The sequence below is a fragment of the Furipterus horrens genome, unplaced genomic scaffold, assembly GCF_987537825.1.
Source record: "Furipterus horrens unplaced genomic scaffold, mFurHor1.1.pri manual_scaffold_6, whole genome shotgun sequence".
In the NCBI taxonomy this organism is placed as follows: domain Eukaryota; kingdom Metazoa; phylum Chordata; class Mammalia; order Chiroptera; family Furipteridae; genus Furipterus; species Furipterus horrens.
Window position 1 is genome coordinate 168,320,364 of NW_028327176.1, and position 13,098 is coordinate 168,333,461.

General features: G+C 39.9%; 1 protein-coding gene and 3 non-coding genes across 5 annotated transcripts; all 4 read left to right on the plus strand.

Annotated features, from left to right (window-relative positions):
* Nucleotides 1–5,107: 5,107 nt before the first annotated feature.
* Nucleotides 5,108–7,784, plus strand: RPS12 (ribosomal protein S12). Of its 2 annotated transcripts, none has more exons than XM_090279864.1 (6): nucleotides 5,108–5,190; nucleotides 5,328–5,378; nucleotides 5,550–5,666; nucleotides 6,658–6,760; nucleotides 7,194–7,295; nucleotides 7,700–7,784. In XM_090279864.1, the coding sequence occupies exons 2-6, from the start codon at nucleotides 5,365–5,367 to the stop codon at nucleotides 7,760–7,762; spliced, it is 399 nt and encodes a 132-aa protein (XP_090135990.1). In that variant the 5' UTR covers nucleotides 5,108–5,190; nucleotides 5,328–5,364; the 3' UTR covers nucleotides 7,763–7,784. The 2 variants fall into 2 exon arrangements, with proteins under 2 accessions (XP_090135990.1, XP_090135991.1); XM_090279865.1 differs by having other exon boundaries at nucleotides 5,128–5,209.
* Nucleotides 5,892–5,965, plus strand: LOC150007797 (small nucleolar RNA SNORD101). Its single transcript, XR_016512123.1, has one exon. It is a non-coding gene; the product is annotated as a small nucleolar RNA SNORD101 (small nucleolar RNA).
* On the plus strand, nucleotides 7,040–7,116 carry LOC150007798 (small nucleolar RNA SNORD100). The gene has a single exon (XR_016512191.1). It is a non-coding gene; the product is annotated as a small nucleolar RNA SNORD100 (small nucleolar RNA).
* On the plus strand, nucleotides 7,443–7,572 carry LOC150007799 (small nucleolar RNA SNORA33). Its single transcript, XR_016512178.1, has one exon. It is a non-coding gene; the product is annotated as a small nucleolar RNA SNORA33 (small nucleolar RNA).
* Nucleotides 7,785–13,098: the final 5,314 nt, after the last annotated feature.

Consider the following 13,098-nt stretch of genomic DNA (forward strand, 5'->3'; position numbering starts at 1 on the left):
CCTACAAATTATGACTCAGTTTGAAATACTTTCTAATTCCCCTTATTTTTTTCCTCCTTTTACCCATAAGAAGCATGTTGCTAATTTCCAATTATTTGGGGATTTTCCAGATGTATAAACAATTAGGTTAAAGTGGTAGTTTTGTTCATATCTTCTGTGACCTTACTTATTGTGTCTCATTGTTCTATCAATTGCTGAGAGAAGGATGTTCAAATATCCAACTATAATTTTGGATTTGTTTACTATATCATTTAATTCTGTATGTGTATGTCTGTGTGTGTACGATTGTAATGTTATCCCCAATAAATTTACTTATTTATTACTGTGAAACAGCTCTATCACTCATAATGCTTTTGAAGTATTTGTTATCTGATATTAACATAGTCACTGCAGCCTTTATGTTTATTGGTTGCATGGTAGATCTTTTCCAATCCTTTTATTCTTAACCTACCTGTCTGTATATTTAAAATGCATCTCTTATAGTTGATTTTTAAAAATCCATTCAGACATTGTCTGCTTTTTAATTTGATCAGATAATTTATATTTAAGGTAAGTATTGTCATTGTTGGAATTAAGTCTACCATTTTATTATTTGCTTTACATTGTCCCATCTGTTTTTTATCCATTTGTTTCTTCTTTCTTATCTTCTTTTTGTTTAATTGGGGAAATAATTGTAATTACATTTTAATTTATTTGTTGTGAATATCTCTGAATTATTAGTGGCTGCTTCGGAATTATAATACAGATTCCTAACTTCTCTGGTGTAGTTAGAGTTAATAATGTAGCACTTCATGTAAAACAGAACAACCTTGTAATTGTATGGGTCCACTTACCCAGTACTTCCTCCCAATCATTTATGCTTTAGTTTTTACATGCAGTATATCAACAAGTGATATAAATTCCATAATGAAATGTTATAATTTTTGTTTTAAATATGTATTTTTCAATTAAGTCTTTTAAGTTTACTTATGCATATATATGTGTGTATATATATTATATATATATTTATATATTATATATATATATATAAAATGAAGAACACTGGAAATTTCCAGTGTTCTTCATTCTTTCCAGATCTGAATTTTATATTTGGTGTCATTATATTCAGTATTAATAACTTTCTGTAAGATTTCTTCAAATGTAGATCTTCTGGTGATGAATTGTTAGTGTTTGTTTTCTCTTAATGTCTTTATTCTTGAGCAATTTTTTATTGGATATAGAAATAGGGGTAGAGAGTTGTTATCTTTCAGCCCTTTCAAGACATGGTTCTTTGGCCCCTATCATATCTCAAGAGAAATCAGTATAAATTTGCATTATTGTTCTCCTGGATGTTATGTGTTTGGTTTTCTTTTCTTTCTTTCCTTTTCTTTCTTTTCTTTTTCTCTCTTTCTTTCTTTCTTTCTTTCTTTCTCTTTCTTTCTTTCTTTCTTTCTTTCTTTCTTTCTTTCTTTCTTTCTTTCTTTCTTTCTTTCTTTCTTTCTTTCTTTCTTTCTTTCTTTCTTTCCTTCTTTCTTTCTTTTTCTTTCTGTCTGCTTTTGGAATTTCCCTTTATGTTTGACTTTTAGTACTTCACTTATGATGTGTCTTGGTATGTATGTGTTTGTAGTTATACTTCTTGGGGTTCACTGAGCTTCTTGAATCTGTAAATTTATGTGTTTCATCAAATTTTGGAAGCTTTTGGATATTATTTCTTCAAATATTTTTTTATATCTTTTTTTCTTCTGGCATTCCAATTGCAATTATGTTTGAACTATATATTTAATTACATATATGTTAGGTCTTTAATTTTGTCCCACAGATCATTGCAGTTCTATTCATTTGTTTCAGTTGTCTTTTCTCTCTGTTCTTCAAGTTGGATCATTTTAGACTTCTCTAGCCTGAAGAGTACTGTCTCTTTTTTGTTGTCTCCAATCTACTGATAGGCTTTTCAGTGAAGTTTTATTGCTCATATTTTATATTTTATTTCTCAAGTTTCTATTTGATCTTATTTATAGTGTCTATTTTTCCTATTTATTCATTGAGAATTTTTTTAACATTCTTGAGCAAACCTGCAGACACCTTAACCACAGACTACTTGCCTTTAGAACCGTGAGACAATAAATCTCTGTTGTTTAAACCACCCAATTTGTGATACTTTATTATGGCAGCCCCAGCAAACTAATACAACAGCTGTACTGATACAGAAAACCAAATTTCAACTGCTCCCTCTTTTTCTGCCTAACACTGCAAAATCCCCTTTCTCCACCTATCCAACTTCTTTTCTTTTCTTTTTTAGCACAACGAGGTATAATCAGTTGTATTATTGACAAACATAAGATGTAAAGTTTTCCTTAACTTCTCAATGATCTCTCTTCCACATTTGGACAATCATCCAATGGGTGAAGAGTTAGAAGGATGAGCTTTGAAGGCCACTGGGCTCAAATACCTGCTTCATTTACTGGCTATGAGACTTGGGGCAACACTCTAAGCCTTGGTTTCTTTACCTGTTAGAGGGCGCTAATATCACAACCACATAGGGTCTCAATGATGTTCAAGGAAGAAAATATATGATAATAATTTAGCACATTAACTGGTGAATAGAAAGTGCTAAACCAATTCATTTACTATTATTTACTGTTCCTAAAACAACCTTTAGAATTTTTTATTTTTCATATGTATTTCAGATGCACATTTGTACCTATTATGTATTATAATCTGCTAGTAGAAGACTGACTCTAGCCTTTAGCCTCTATTAAGTAGTCTTTAACCTTTGGCTACATCTAAAATTGGGAAGAAGTAACCTTAAAGAAATGAACTAGAAGAATTTATATTAAAGAAGCCTCGAACCACCAGTGTGCCCTTTAACTTCATTTCTGGGATTGGAACCCACTCTATAACTAGGATTTTTTTTTTTTTTAACCTCACCTGAGGACATACTTATTAATTCTAGAGAGAAGGAAGGGAGAGAGAGAGAGGGAGAAAAACATTGATGCAAGATAGAAACATGTCGGTTGCTTCTCATATTTGCCCCCTCGACCACGACCGGACCTTCAACCTAGGTATGTGCCCTAACCAGGAATCCAACCCATGACCTTTTTGGTTTACATGACTGCGCTCCAACCAACTGAGTCACTCTGGCCAGGGTGTAACTAGGGTGTTTTTTTTTTTTTTTTTAAGTTTAGCTCCAGTTTTAAGGAGGGAGGTTTACAACTGATAGAAAAGGTATTTATAAGGTGAAATATCAAGGCATAGGTCCATGATAGTTAACAGAACAGGTTGAGAACAGGTTACAAGCAGCTAGAAGACAGAAACTAATCACAGTGTAAACTCAAAGGTACTTAATTATTTTCCCCTTTGTAAATATGTTGTTTGGCAATGATTACTTTCCCCATTTATGTCTCCTGAGTCTTTACTGAATTCCCTGGTTCCTCTTCATATTTTTTAGGGGTATTGGGGAGATGTTTACTACATGCTTAGCATATTAATTTGTATGACCTTCAGATAATGGGAAACTTGTTGATATGCTATTTACCACATTCTCTTTCAAAAATACAAATGTGTTAAGATAACTCCCAACAAAGTCAAGGAGGCATCAGTGCTTCTGCCCTTTGTCTTTCCTCCACATAGAATACCCTGCCTTTTTCTCAGCCTCCTGTTTGAATCCTTTCAGGTTTGTTTGTTCATTCATTCATTCATTCATTCATTCCCATTTCAAATGCTGCCACAAGCCTAAAGTCCTTTTTTTCTCTTACCTTCCCACATCATTTCCTCCCTCCAAACTCCATGGCACTTTGTGCCTCCCCTGTGGCCCTTAGATATTCTAACATTTGGCTCAAAATAGTAGAAATAAATCTTATCATTTTTATAAACTCTGCTGCTTTCTAAAAAATTAACCATTGAGCAACGAATCAAATGGACACATTTTTAGGATGAGTTATGAACGGCAAGAAGCAGATTCAACATTTTTCAAAATGAATATTTGAAAGTACTTAAAAAGCTAAGAATGAACCATAACAACTTATTAAAATTCCAGTATATCTATTCTGGTTAACCCAACGTCGTACTCTTATCATGTTACCCATTATTGCTTTCTTCAGGGAACTCAGTCTGACATTAACTGTTCGTTCCTGGCTATAAGCAGCGTTGGCACCTATCAAACGCTTAACAATTGCTGAGTGGTTTAGCAACTTCTCAGGGCAAGAAGTTAAAACAAGATACAACTGTAATGGGGAGACTGTAATGATTAAATTCATCTGTATTTCATGTATTTGCGTTGAAAATGTGGGTGGGGGACTGGCCCGTCTTTGCAAAATTCAAAACGTTGCTTCTGGGCACAATCAAAACTTGGGGTTGTCGGATTCACCCCGAACACGACTCCGGGATGGTGAAATTAATGCCAGATTTCTCAGAGACTACGTTTTCTTTTCTGTATTACCAGACCCTATCCTTGCGTCTGATGCATGGCAGGTGTTTTAAATAGACCTATTGAATCCCTATTTGCGCGGGATAACGGATTAAGGGGGCAATATCGCGTTAAAAAAAAGAACTTCAGGTAGAACCAAACCGATAGAGAAACCAGAACGACCGCGTGGCTGAAGTTTACACTTTACTAACCCTCGTTGGGAAAATGGAACTTGCCATGTGCTTAAGTCGTGAAAACGAGTTGTCTTTCATGAACATGCACAGACACGGAAAACGATCAAGCACAGAATGACACATTACGGACATGCAGAGTGACTTATAAGCGAAGAGTGTGCCACACGGGAAAGCTCAGTTACTGGGGTCCATAGGAATCACAATATTATGTCGTAAGGGTTAAAACTGGTTGTTCTAACGGAGCCAGGGTTTCAGTGAATCTTACAAGACCAAGCCCACGCGCGCCCTGGATCTGGCCGTTCTCGCGCTCCGTAGAATGTGCTCTCTGGGCCTCCGCGGGCCACGCCCCTGGTGGGGAAGGACAATGTGAGGCTGTCCATGTTAGTGCCTGTTTCGCGTCCCAGTGATGAGTACAGCAGAGTAGCAGTATCTTTCCCAGACAGCCTCGATCTGGCACAGAAATTCTCAAGGTCCGGCACCATCAGAGCCACCTCTTTCAGGGAAAGGAGTGCACATGCGCATAGGGGTCCTGGGAAACCCTTAAATACCGTCATGCGCGCACTTACAGTCTCTTTCCCTGCCGCCGCGGAGTTACGCGGAGGTGGAGGCTTGGGGGTGAGTTGAACGAGGCAAGGTTGGTGATTATGGCGGGATTCGCTGGTTTTTTTTTGACTGGGTTTAGCGATGAGTACCAAGGCCTAAACAATCCTTTAGTCAATCCGTGTCCTTTTTCTTTTTTTGTGTGTTAACAGTGTGATCAAGATTCGGCTCCACCCATAACCCACCGCCATGGCCGAGGAAGGGTGAGCCCAGGGGCCGGGAGCATGGGGCGGAAAGGTGCAGGTCGCGGGTAGGCGGCTTAGTCTTCGGGTCAGTCGTGACGCCTTGATTTTAGCAGACCTATGGCTGCCGAGTCCAAGGCGTTAGATGATGTGCGGGAAATTCACTGATCGTTTCAATTTGTTGTAATTTAGCATTGCTGCTGGAGGTGTAATGGACGTAAATACTGCTTTGCAAGAGGTGCTGAAGACCGCCCTCATCCACGATGGCCTAGCGCGCGGAATTCGCGAAGCTGCCAAAGCCTTAGACAAGTACGTGTTTCGATCTCAGTACTGTGGGTTGGCACCGGAACAAAACTGCAGCCGAGGGACGAAAGCGTGAAGTTCTCGGTGTCAGCACAAAAGTTGTGAATGGCATCCGTTCTACAGGAAACCTAGGAAAAGGTATAAGATCTCAGATTTACGTAGCCCACTTGAAGTTTGTGGGTTTCTGTTTGGAGTGGGGATGAGCACTTGATTCGTAAAGTAAAACTACAGTTTTGAATGATGACTTAAATTGTCGGATACCCCTTCACTCCTTTTATGAGTGAAATATAACAAGTCTGACAAATCTGTAGGTTGTGGGGCTAATTTCACGTTGTCTACAGGGCATTTTTTCATGGTGGAGTCGTATTCCATTGTGTAAACGAGCCCCAGCTTTTTTAATCCACTCATCTGCTGATGGGCTGCTTCCAAATCTTGGCTATTGTAAGTAGTGCTGCAGCGAACATAGGGGTGCATAAATACTTTCGAGTTAATGTTTCGGGGTTCCATCGGATAGATTCTCGGGAGTGGTATTGGAGGGTCATAAGCCAGGTCCATTTCTTAATTTTTTGAGGTACATAACTGCAAATTGCTTTCCACATTGGCTGCACCAGTCTGCTTTCCCCCCAACAGTGCAGGAAGGTTCCCTTTCTCTACTTTCTCACCAGCACTTGCTGATGTACTGATGATCGCCATTCTGACAGGTGTGAGGTGATACCACTTTGTGGTTTTAATTTGCATCGCTGATGAATGGGAACATCAAATCTGTCGGCCGCAAAGGGGGGAATTACGGCAATTCTATTTCCCCTGCCGTAAACTTGGTCGTTTAAGAGTTATGAACACGTGGTGACCTGTAACAGGTTCATCAGACTGGAGCGGTTTTTGCCAACGGGTGTGTGCACTGCTTGTGTGTTGTCAGGGCAAGGACAGCGCCCTTGTAAAGTGCAGTTGTGAACGTGGATCTGAGCTTCAGCTTTTACTGTTGAATTTTGTATTTCAGGCGCCAGGCCCACCTTTGTGTGCTTGCATCCAACTGTAATGAGCCCATGTATGTCAAGCTGGTGGAGGCCCTTTGTGCTGAACACCAGATCAACCTAATTAAGGTATGTTACCCATCTTAATTTGATTTAGCAGATAAGAGATAACTGTAGCTCAATGAAAACTGGGCCAGCGTGTCAGGAGTAATGCTGTCTAGTGATTATTGTTAGGCCAGAGCAAATTTTACACTGTCAAGTTTCTTTTTGGAGGGACGAAAAACTTCACATAAACGTGATGGTGGTGGTGCTGCTATAGGTGGGTTAGAGCAGCTGTTTTATTCTGCAGTATTAAATGCTAATTTTGATGTTGCTGTGGGACAAAACAATGTTTATAGGTTATCTGGTGCTGTGCATGATGACAACTGGCTCCCTCTACTGAGCTGCTGTGAGGAAACTGCCATGTCACCCTATCTGACTACAGTACCTTTTGGGTTTCATTTATTGTCAGTACCGCAGCGTTGATGTCTACTAATGTGGTATTTTAAATTCCCCCCAATAGGTTGATGACAATAAGAAACTAGGGGAATGGGTCGGCCTCTGTAAGATCGACAGAGAGGGGAAACCCCGTAAAGTGGTTGGCTGCAGTTGTGTAGTGGTTAAGGTAAGTCAGTGTTCATCTCTGGGATGAAGGTGGTGCTGGCTTGTGTATTGAATCTAAAATGTTAGGAGCTTCTGTAAAGGAAAAATGTGATTTTTGACAGATTTAAACTTTTCCACCTTTTACAAAAAAGAAAAGAATCCACAATTCAAGCCAGTAAATGAGTCTGCTTACCTGAATGTGTTTATGCAGAAAGTTAGAGAAAACTGGCAATAGTAAAGCCATGTTACGAGCCTTAAAGACATTGAAGTCATTAAGGTCCCTGAAAATGGCTACAAGAAATATTAATAAACCATTTCCATAAGGCATGAGCTTTATTGTAAAGCTTCGCTATAAAGTACTGCTGATGACTTGGTGGAATTTCTAAATGTTAGTTTAAAAAAATGACTTTATTTTATTTTTTTTAGGACTATGGCAAAGAGTCTCAGGCAAAGGATGTCATCGAGGAGTACTTCAAATGCAAGAAATGAACAAATAAACTTGGCTTTTGTTTCTCTTCTCTGGTTTTTGTGTGTGTGGCGGCGGCTAGGGGAGGCAGTAGGAGAAAGGACCTGTTACTGAAGGACAAAAGATCATCATAATTGTGAAGTGACTGGAGACATGCTGTTTGTTCCCTCTTGGGTCTCTAAGTGAAAGCCTGCTCTCCTAACCAGTAACTAATTTCAGTGTTGGCAGTTGAAAGGAATAGTTAAAGCAGGCAGTAATGTGTTGGTGATAGCAAGGGTTTCTTGTGGTGGACATTTGGCTGTCATAGAACCTGGAGAAATGATCTGAAGCAGGATTGGAATAGGCTGTGGGACTTGAGGAAGTACATGGTGTCCGGGGGTGCGGATGGACAGGCCTGTTAAGAAAGGTCAGGGTGTCCATTGTTTTCATTGTCCTGAATGTTAGACACAAAAGCTAAAATACTGTACGCTTCAACTCAATGTACTCCAGTCCCTAAGAATCTCAGGGAGAAGGATGGTGACCTATGTGTTTCAAGATCAAGTTGGGTGTATTGGTGAGTATAAAGCATTGAACCAGGTGAGGCTGATGAAAGGGGGAACTGGAATTTCTCTCCCCTGATTGGTCAGATTTGCTATACAGGGTACACATCCTGTGAAGCTGAACTTCAGCCAGGTTTGGCATTGGATGTCAAACTACATTTTTTTTTTTTTCTTTTTAACCTTGGGAATTTACAGGTTTAAGCTCTTGCAAAACCTGCCTTTAAACACAGCAACCATTAATATCACTAAAGGCTGGTTGTCCTCAGTATGATACCCACTGTGGTGGACTGAATGGCCTCAAATGTAAGCTCTAGAGCTAATGTGATTTATAAAACATGAATGGGTCCCTTAGATGGTATAATTTGGGTTATCTGCTATCATTAAGTGTTAACCTGAGCTATTTGGCTTTACTGAGGAAAATGATAAGTTCTAGTTTCTTTAAATCAGCATCTATTCACTAGGAGTCTATCTGCCACTGAGCTGTTGTAAAAACGCACAAAACCAGTTCACCTTTTATGGGAAATTGTAATTCAAGTTAGGTAGGGGAAGGAGCTATTTTTATTGGTATTGAGTATATTTCCATTTTACTCACTGGCTCTGGTGATTAGGGCTAAGTACTTGGGTAGTAAATCCTCTTCAAATGACTCAATCACACCAGCATTGCCATTTGAAAAGGAGTTTTTCCCCTTTGACCCTGCAGCCTCCTTAAGTACTATTCATAGCCTGCAAAGTAAGTCTCCATACTGGCATTTCAATCTGGTTTTTGTCCTGCTAAAACGGTCACCAAGACCTTAAGGGTAACAGCAGCATTGTACTCTTCACTTTTGTCAGCATTTAAGATCAGTCCCCTCTATGCCTTTGCTTTGTAATAGTTCCAGAGTTCAGGCCACTGTCCTGTTTCTCTACAGCACTGGGACATTGTTCTACCATCACATCCACCTTGCATTCCTGTGACTTCGATGTACGTGATCCTTTATTTTGGTTTTGATCAGCACTAGGCTAATTGTGTACACTAGACAGCTACACGTGAACTTCCGTCTTTTGGGGAGAAGAGTTTAATGAAACCGGTTGCTGTATGCACTTACAATCTTGTTGAGGGTTTCCTGCGTGTGCCCCAAATGAGAAAACAGCCACACAATGTTTTTCTTACTGCTGTGGGCAGTGAGACTTGTGCTTCAAGGCAAGTCCCCCTTTGTTTCGTTTTTGCCTGGTCTTGATTTGTTTTGAAGGTTTTTATTATATGTGTACTTTTGGTAATCCACTTGTAATGTTTTTAAAAAATGAGCAAAGGCATCTATAGAAAAATTACCGAAAGGCTGTACTAGTTTTGGCGTCTTAAGAGTTGTCCATCTTGAACTATGATAGATTGTTGAGGCAGTTAAACCATTTATGAGTTCAGTGGTTATAAACTAGGAGAGTGTAGAAACATCTAGTCTTAGTAAAGACTAATCTAGCCATTAAAATGGAGCTTGATTCTCACCCTTGCCCCTTTTTTAAATGAATGTGCGTAGATTTGGACTCAAGGAATATGCTGAGCAGAAGCAAGCTTGTAATGCCTCTTGAGACTTTAAGAAAAAAGGGGAGGATATTTACCTAAGGAAGGAAGGAGAATATTATGGCTTTTGCTACTTGCTGGCTGAGAATGGGGCAGGCTGATGGCTGAGATGGGTAGAGCATTGTCTTCCCATCCAGGATCCTCAGCTTAATCACAGACCAGAAGACTGGAACTTGCCAGTAATAAGTTCCTGCAAGAGCAATGGAGGCATCATGGGTGCGTGAGGAGGTGCCCAAGAGGCTAGTAGGCTCTGCTGTTCTTCCATGGAGAATCTGTTGGGTCAAATCTAACTCAGTGGTGGTGGCCAAGTGCTGGTGGCAGTGAGGTCATCAAGGTCAAAGTTGAAGATGAATCCTACAGAGGATGTCTTACTTAGAATGTCAATCCAGGCATATCTGAGACACTGGGTTTGGTTTCAGACGACTGCAATAAAGCAAGTCACATAAATATTTTGATTTTTCCAGTACATATAAAAGTTAATGTTTACACTATGTTGTAGCCTAGTAAGTGTGCGGTGCCATTGTCTAAAAAAACAATGTACATACCTTAATTAAAAGATACGTCAACCCTGATTGGCATGGCTCTGTTGGTTAGGCATTGTCCAGCAAAGCGAAAGGTTGCTGGTTCAATTCCCAGTCAGCGCACATGCCTGGGTTGTGGGTCTGGTCCCCAGAGTTGGAATGTGTACAAGAAGCAACCGATCTGTGTTTCTCTCACGTATTTTTTTTTTTTTTTTTTTTTTTTTTGTGCCCACGGCTCGCGCACGCGCAAAAACATACTTTAGCTTCCGGATTTTGCGCCGCGCCCAGCAAAAGGGGTGGGACCTCAGGAGCTGCAAAATAGGAATAGGAGGGGCGGAGGGACAGGAAGAGGGCAGTGACTGCTTCCAGCCTAGAGAGGTTTCCTCCTAGGAGAGACATGTTGGGTCCCGGGACCGGATTAGTGCAGGAGCTGGGGTTGGACCGAGGTGGGGCGGGACCAGGTCAGTGGGGCGAGGCTTGGTTGACTGTCACATCATATTTCTCTCCCTCTTTCTCCGTCCCTTCCCCCTCTCTAAAGACAAATCTTTAAGAACAATACTTTATTGTTTGGGGGGGATGGGCGCTGTGTTAGAAAGGAGAAGGGATTAAGAAGTACAAATTGATAATCACAAAATAATGGGCATGTTAAGTATAGCACAGGGGATATAGTCAATAATACTGTAATAACGTATGGTGTCAGGTGAGTCCTTGAGATATTGGGGGCCCATTTTGTTAAAATATGATTGTCTAACCACTATGCTGTACACCTGAAATTTATACAAACTAATACTGAGTGTAAACTGTAATTGAGAAAAGTGTTGCTAAAAATGCTAGCCATCCTCTGAGCCTGTTGGAAAAATGGTGCCTATAGGCTTGCCTGTATTGACAATCAGAAGGACTGGGACCTGAGCCCCCCAGGCAAAAGTAAATCATGAGTACTTTTTTAAAAACATGGTTACATTTCAAATGGCATAAGCACACCTAAATTGAAACTTCTTTATTGTAAGTGACATGTTTTGTTCATCTTTTTATCTAAATCATGAGAGCCTAATCACAATCCGACTGGTTCAAGTTGCATTACAATCCGGCTTTTGCTTGGAAAGGCTTAGAAACCAGGGAGGACAATGATCCTAAAAGGATTCTTCATCTACATGCCCCAAGAGCGCAATTTTCTGAACTCTGACCTCGTTAGCGTGAAACATCCTGAAGAGCATTTCTCTACTTTCTTCTTTTGCTCCATATTTGCTGACCATCTCCATCACCTCATTTGCATTCCTATTTTGGTTTCCGCAGCAAATTGACTTTGGAAACGAATGTGCCAGAGAAGTGCGTTTATGGGTAGATAACTCAGTTTCTTCTTTCTGCAGGGACTAAACTGAGTTGTGAAATGTCAAAATGGAGGCCCTGTTGATCATTCTGTGGTCCCACCAACCCAGGAGGTTCTGTTACCCTTGCATTTTTTTGATAAAAGGAGAGAGAAACCGTAAAGCATCAATTCAGAATGCCTTTCCTTAAAAGAACCCATTTATCACCAATAACAAATGAAAGAGAGTAAGCTGTAAGTATATTTATCACAGAGCTGTTAGTAAAACTTTGGTTGATTGAAGGAGAATATGTAAAATGTAAAATTACGTAATAGGATATTATGGTGCCAAAAAAATGGACAGTATAGAAGGGAATTTTTTAAAAATGTTTTATTGATTATGCTATTACAGTTGTCCCAATTTCCCTTCCCTCTGCTCCCCTCCACCTGGTGACCCCCTTCCCTCCAGTTGTCCCCCCTTTTAGTCCATGTCCATTGGTTGTGCATATAGATCTTCTCAACCTCTTCCTGTCTACTCCACTCCCTCCTACTATGCTTCTTAATTCCTGTACCATCTCCCTCCCTTACCCTCTTACCCCTTCCTGCTGGCCTCCCCCAGTATGTTCTCCATCCCTATAGTTCTTTTCCACTCTCATTGCCTACTTAGTTTGCCTTTGTTTCAATTCCCTAGCTTCTGTTGTTGGTTCTTGTGATACAGTTTTCATTTTAATGTTCATAGTTTTGATCCTCCTCCTTCTAAACCAGTCCCTTTAACATCTCATATAATAGTGGTTTGGATCTAATGAACTCCTTCAGTTTTATTTTATCCTGGGAGCACTTTCTCTGCCCTTCTATTCTGAATGACAGTTTCGCTGAGTAGAGTAATCGTGGCTGTAGGTTTTTGCTTTTCATTACTTTGAATATTTCTTGCCAGTTCCTTCTTGCCTGCAGGGTCTCCTTTGAAAAATCAGCTGATAGTCTAATTGGGACCCCTGTTTATATAATTCTTTTCTTCTCTCTTGCTGCTTTTAAAATTCTCTCTTTATCTTTAATTTTTGACAATTTGATTATAATGTGTCTTTGAGTGGTTCTCCCTGGGTCCAGTTTTTCTGGAACTCTCTGTGCTTTCTGGACCTGTAAAAGTCTATTTCCTTCCCCAAGTTCGTGAAGTTCTGCTTCATTATTTTTTCACATAAATTTTCAATTTCTAGTTCTTCTTCTTTGCCCTCTGGCAATCCTATAATCCGAATGTTTGATCGCTTATAGCTGTCTCAGAGGTTTCTGATCCTCTCCTCACTTTCCTTACTTTTTGTTTCCTCTTTCTGCACTGGTTGACTGTTTGTTCCTTCTCTGTGTTCCGGTTTGTTGATTTGATCTCTGGATTTTATTTCCTCACCACTTGTCTCGTATGTGTTTTCGTTCTTTTCAGCATGAGTGGCTT

What these genes read in the sequence shown, in the direction of transcription:
- RPS12 (XM_090279864.1), top strand. An exon ending in ACCAGATCAACCTAATTAAG is followed by an intron (nt 6,761 to 7,193) that starts GTATGTTACCCA and finishes TCCCCCCAATAG; the next exon opens with GTTGATGACAATAAGAAACT. An exon ending in GCAGTTGTGTAGTGGTTAAG is followed by an intron (nt 7,296 to 7,699) that starts GTAAGTCAGTGT and finishes TATTTTTTTTAG; the next exon opens with GACTATGGCAAAGAGTCTCA.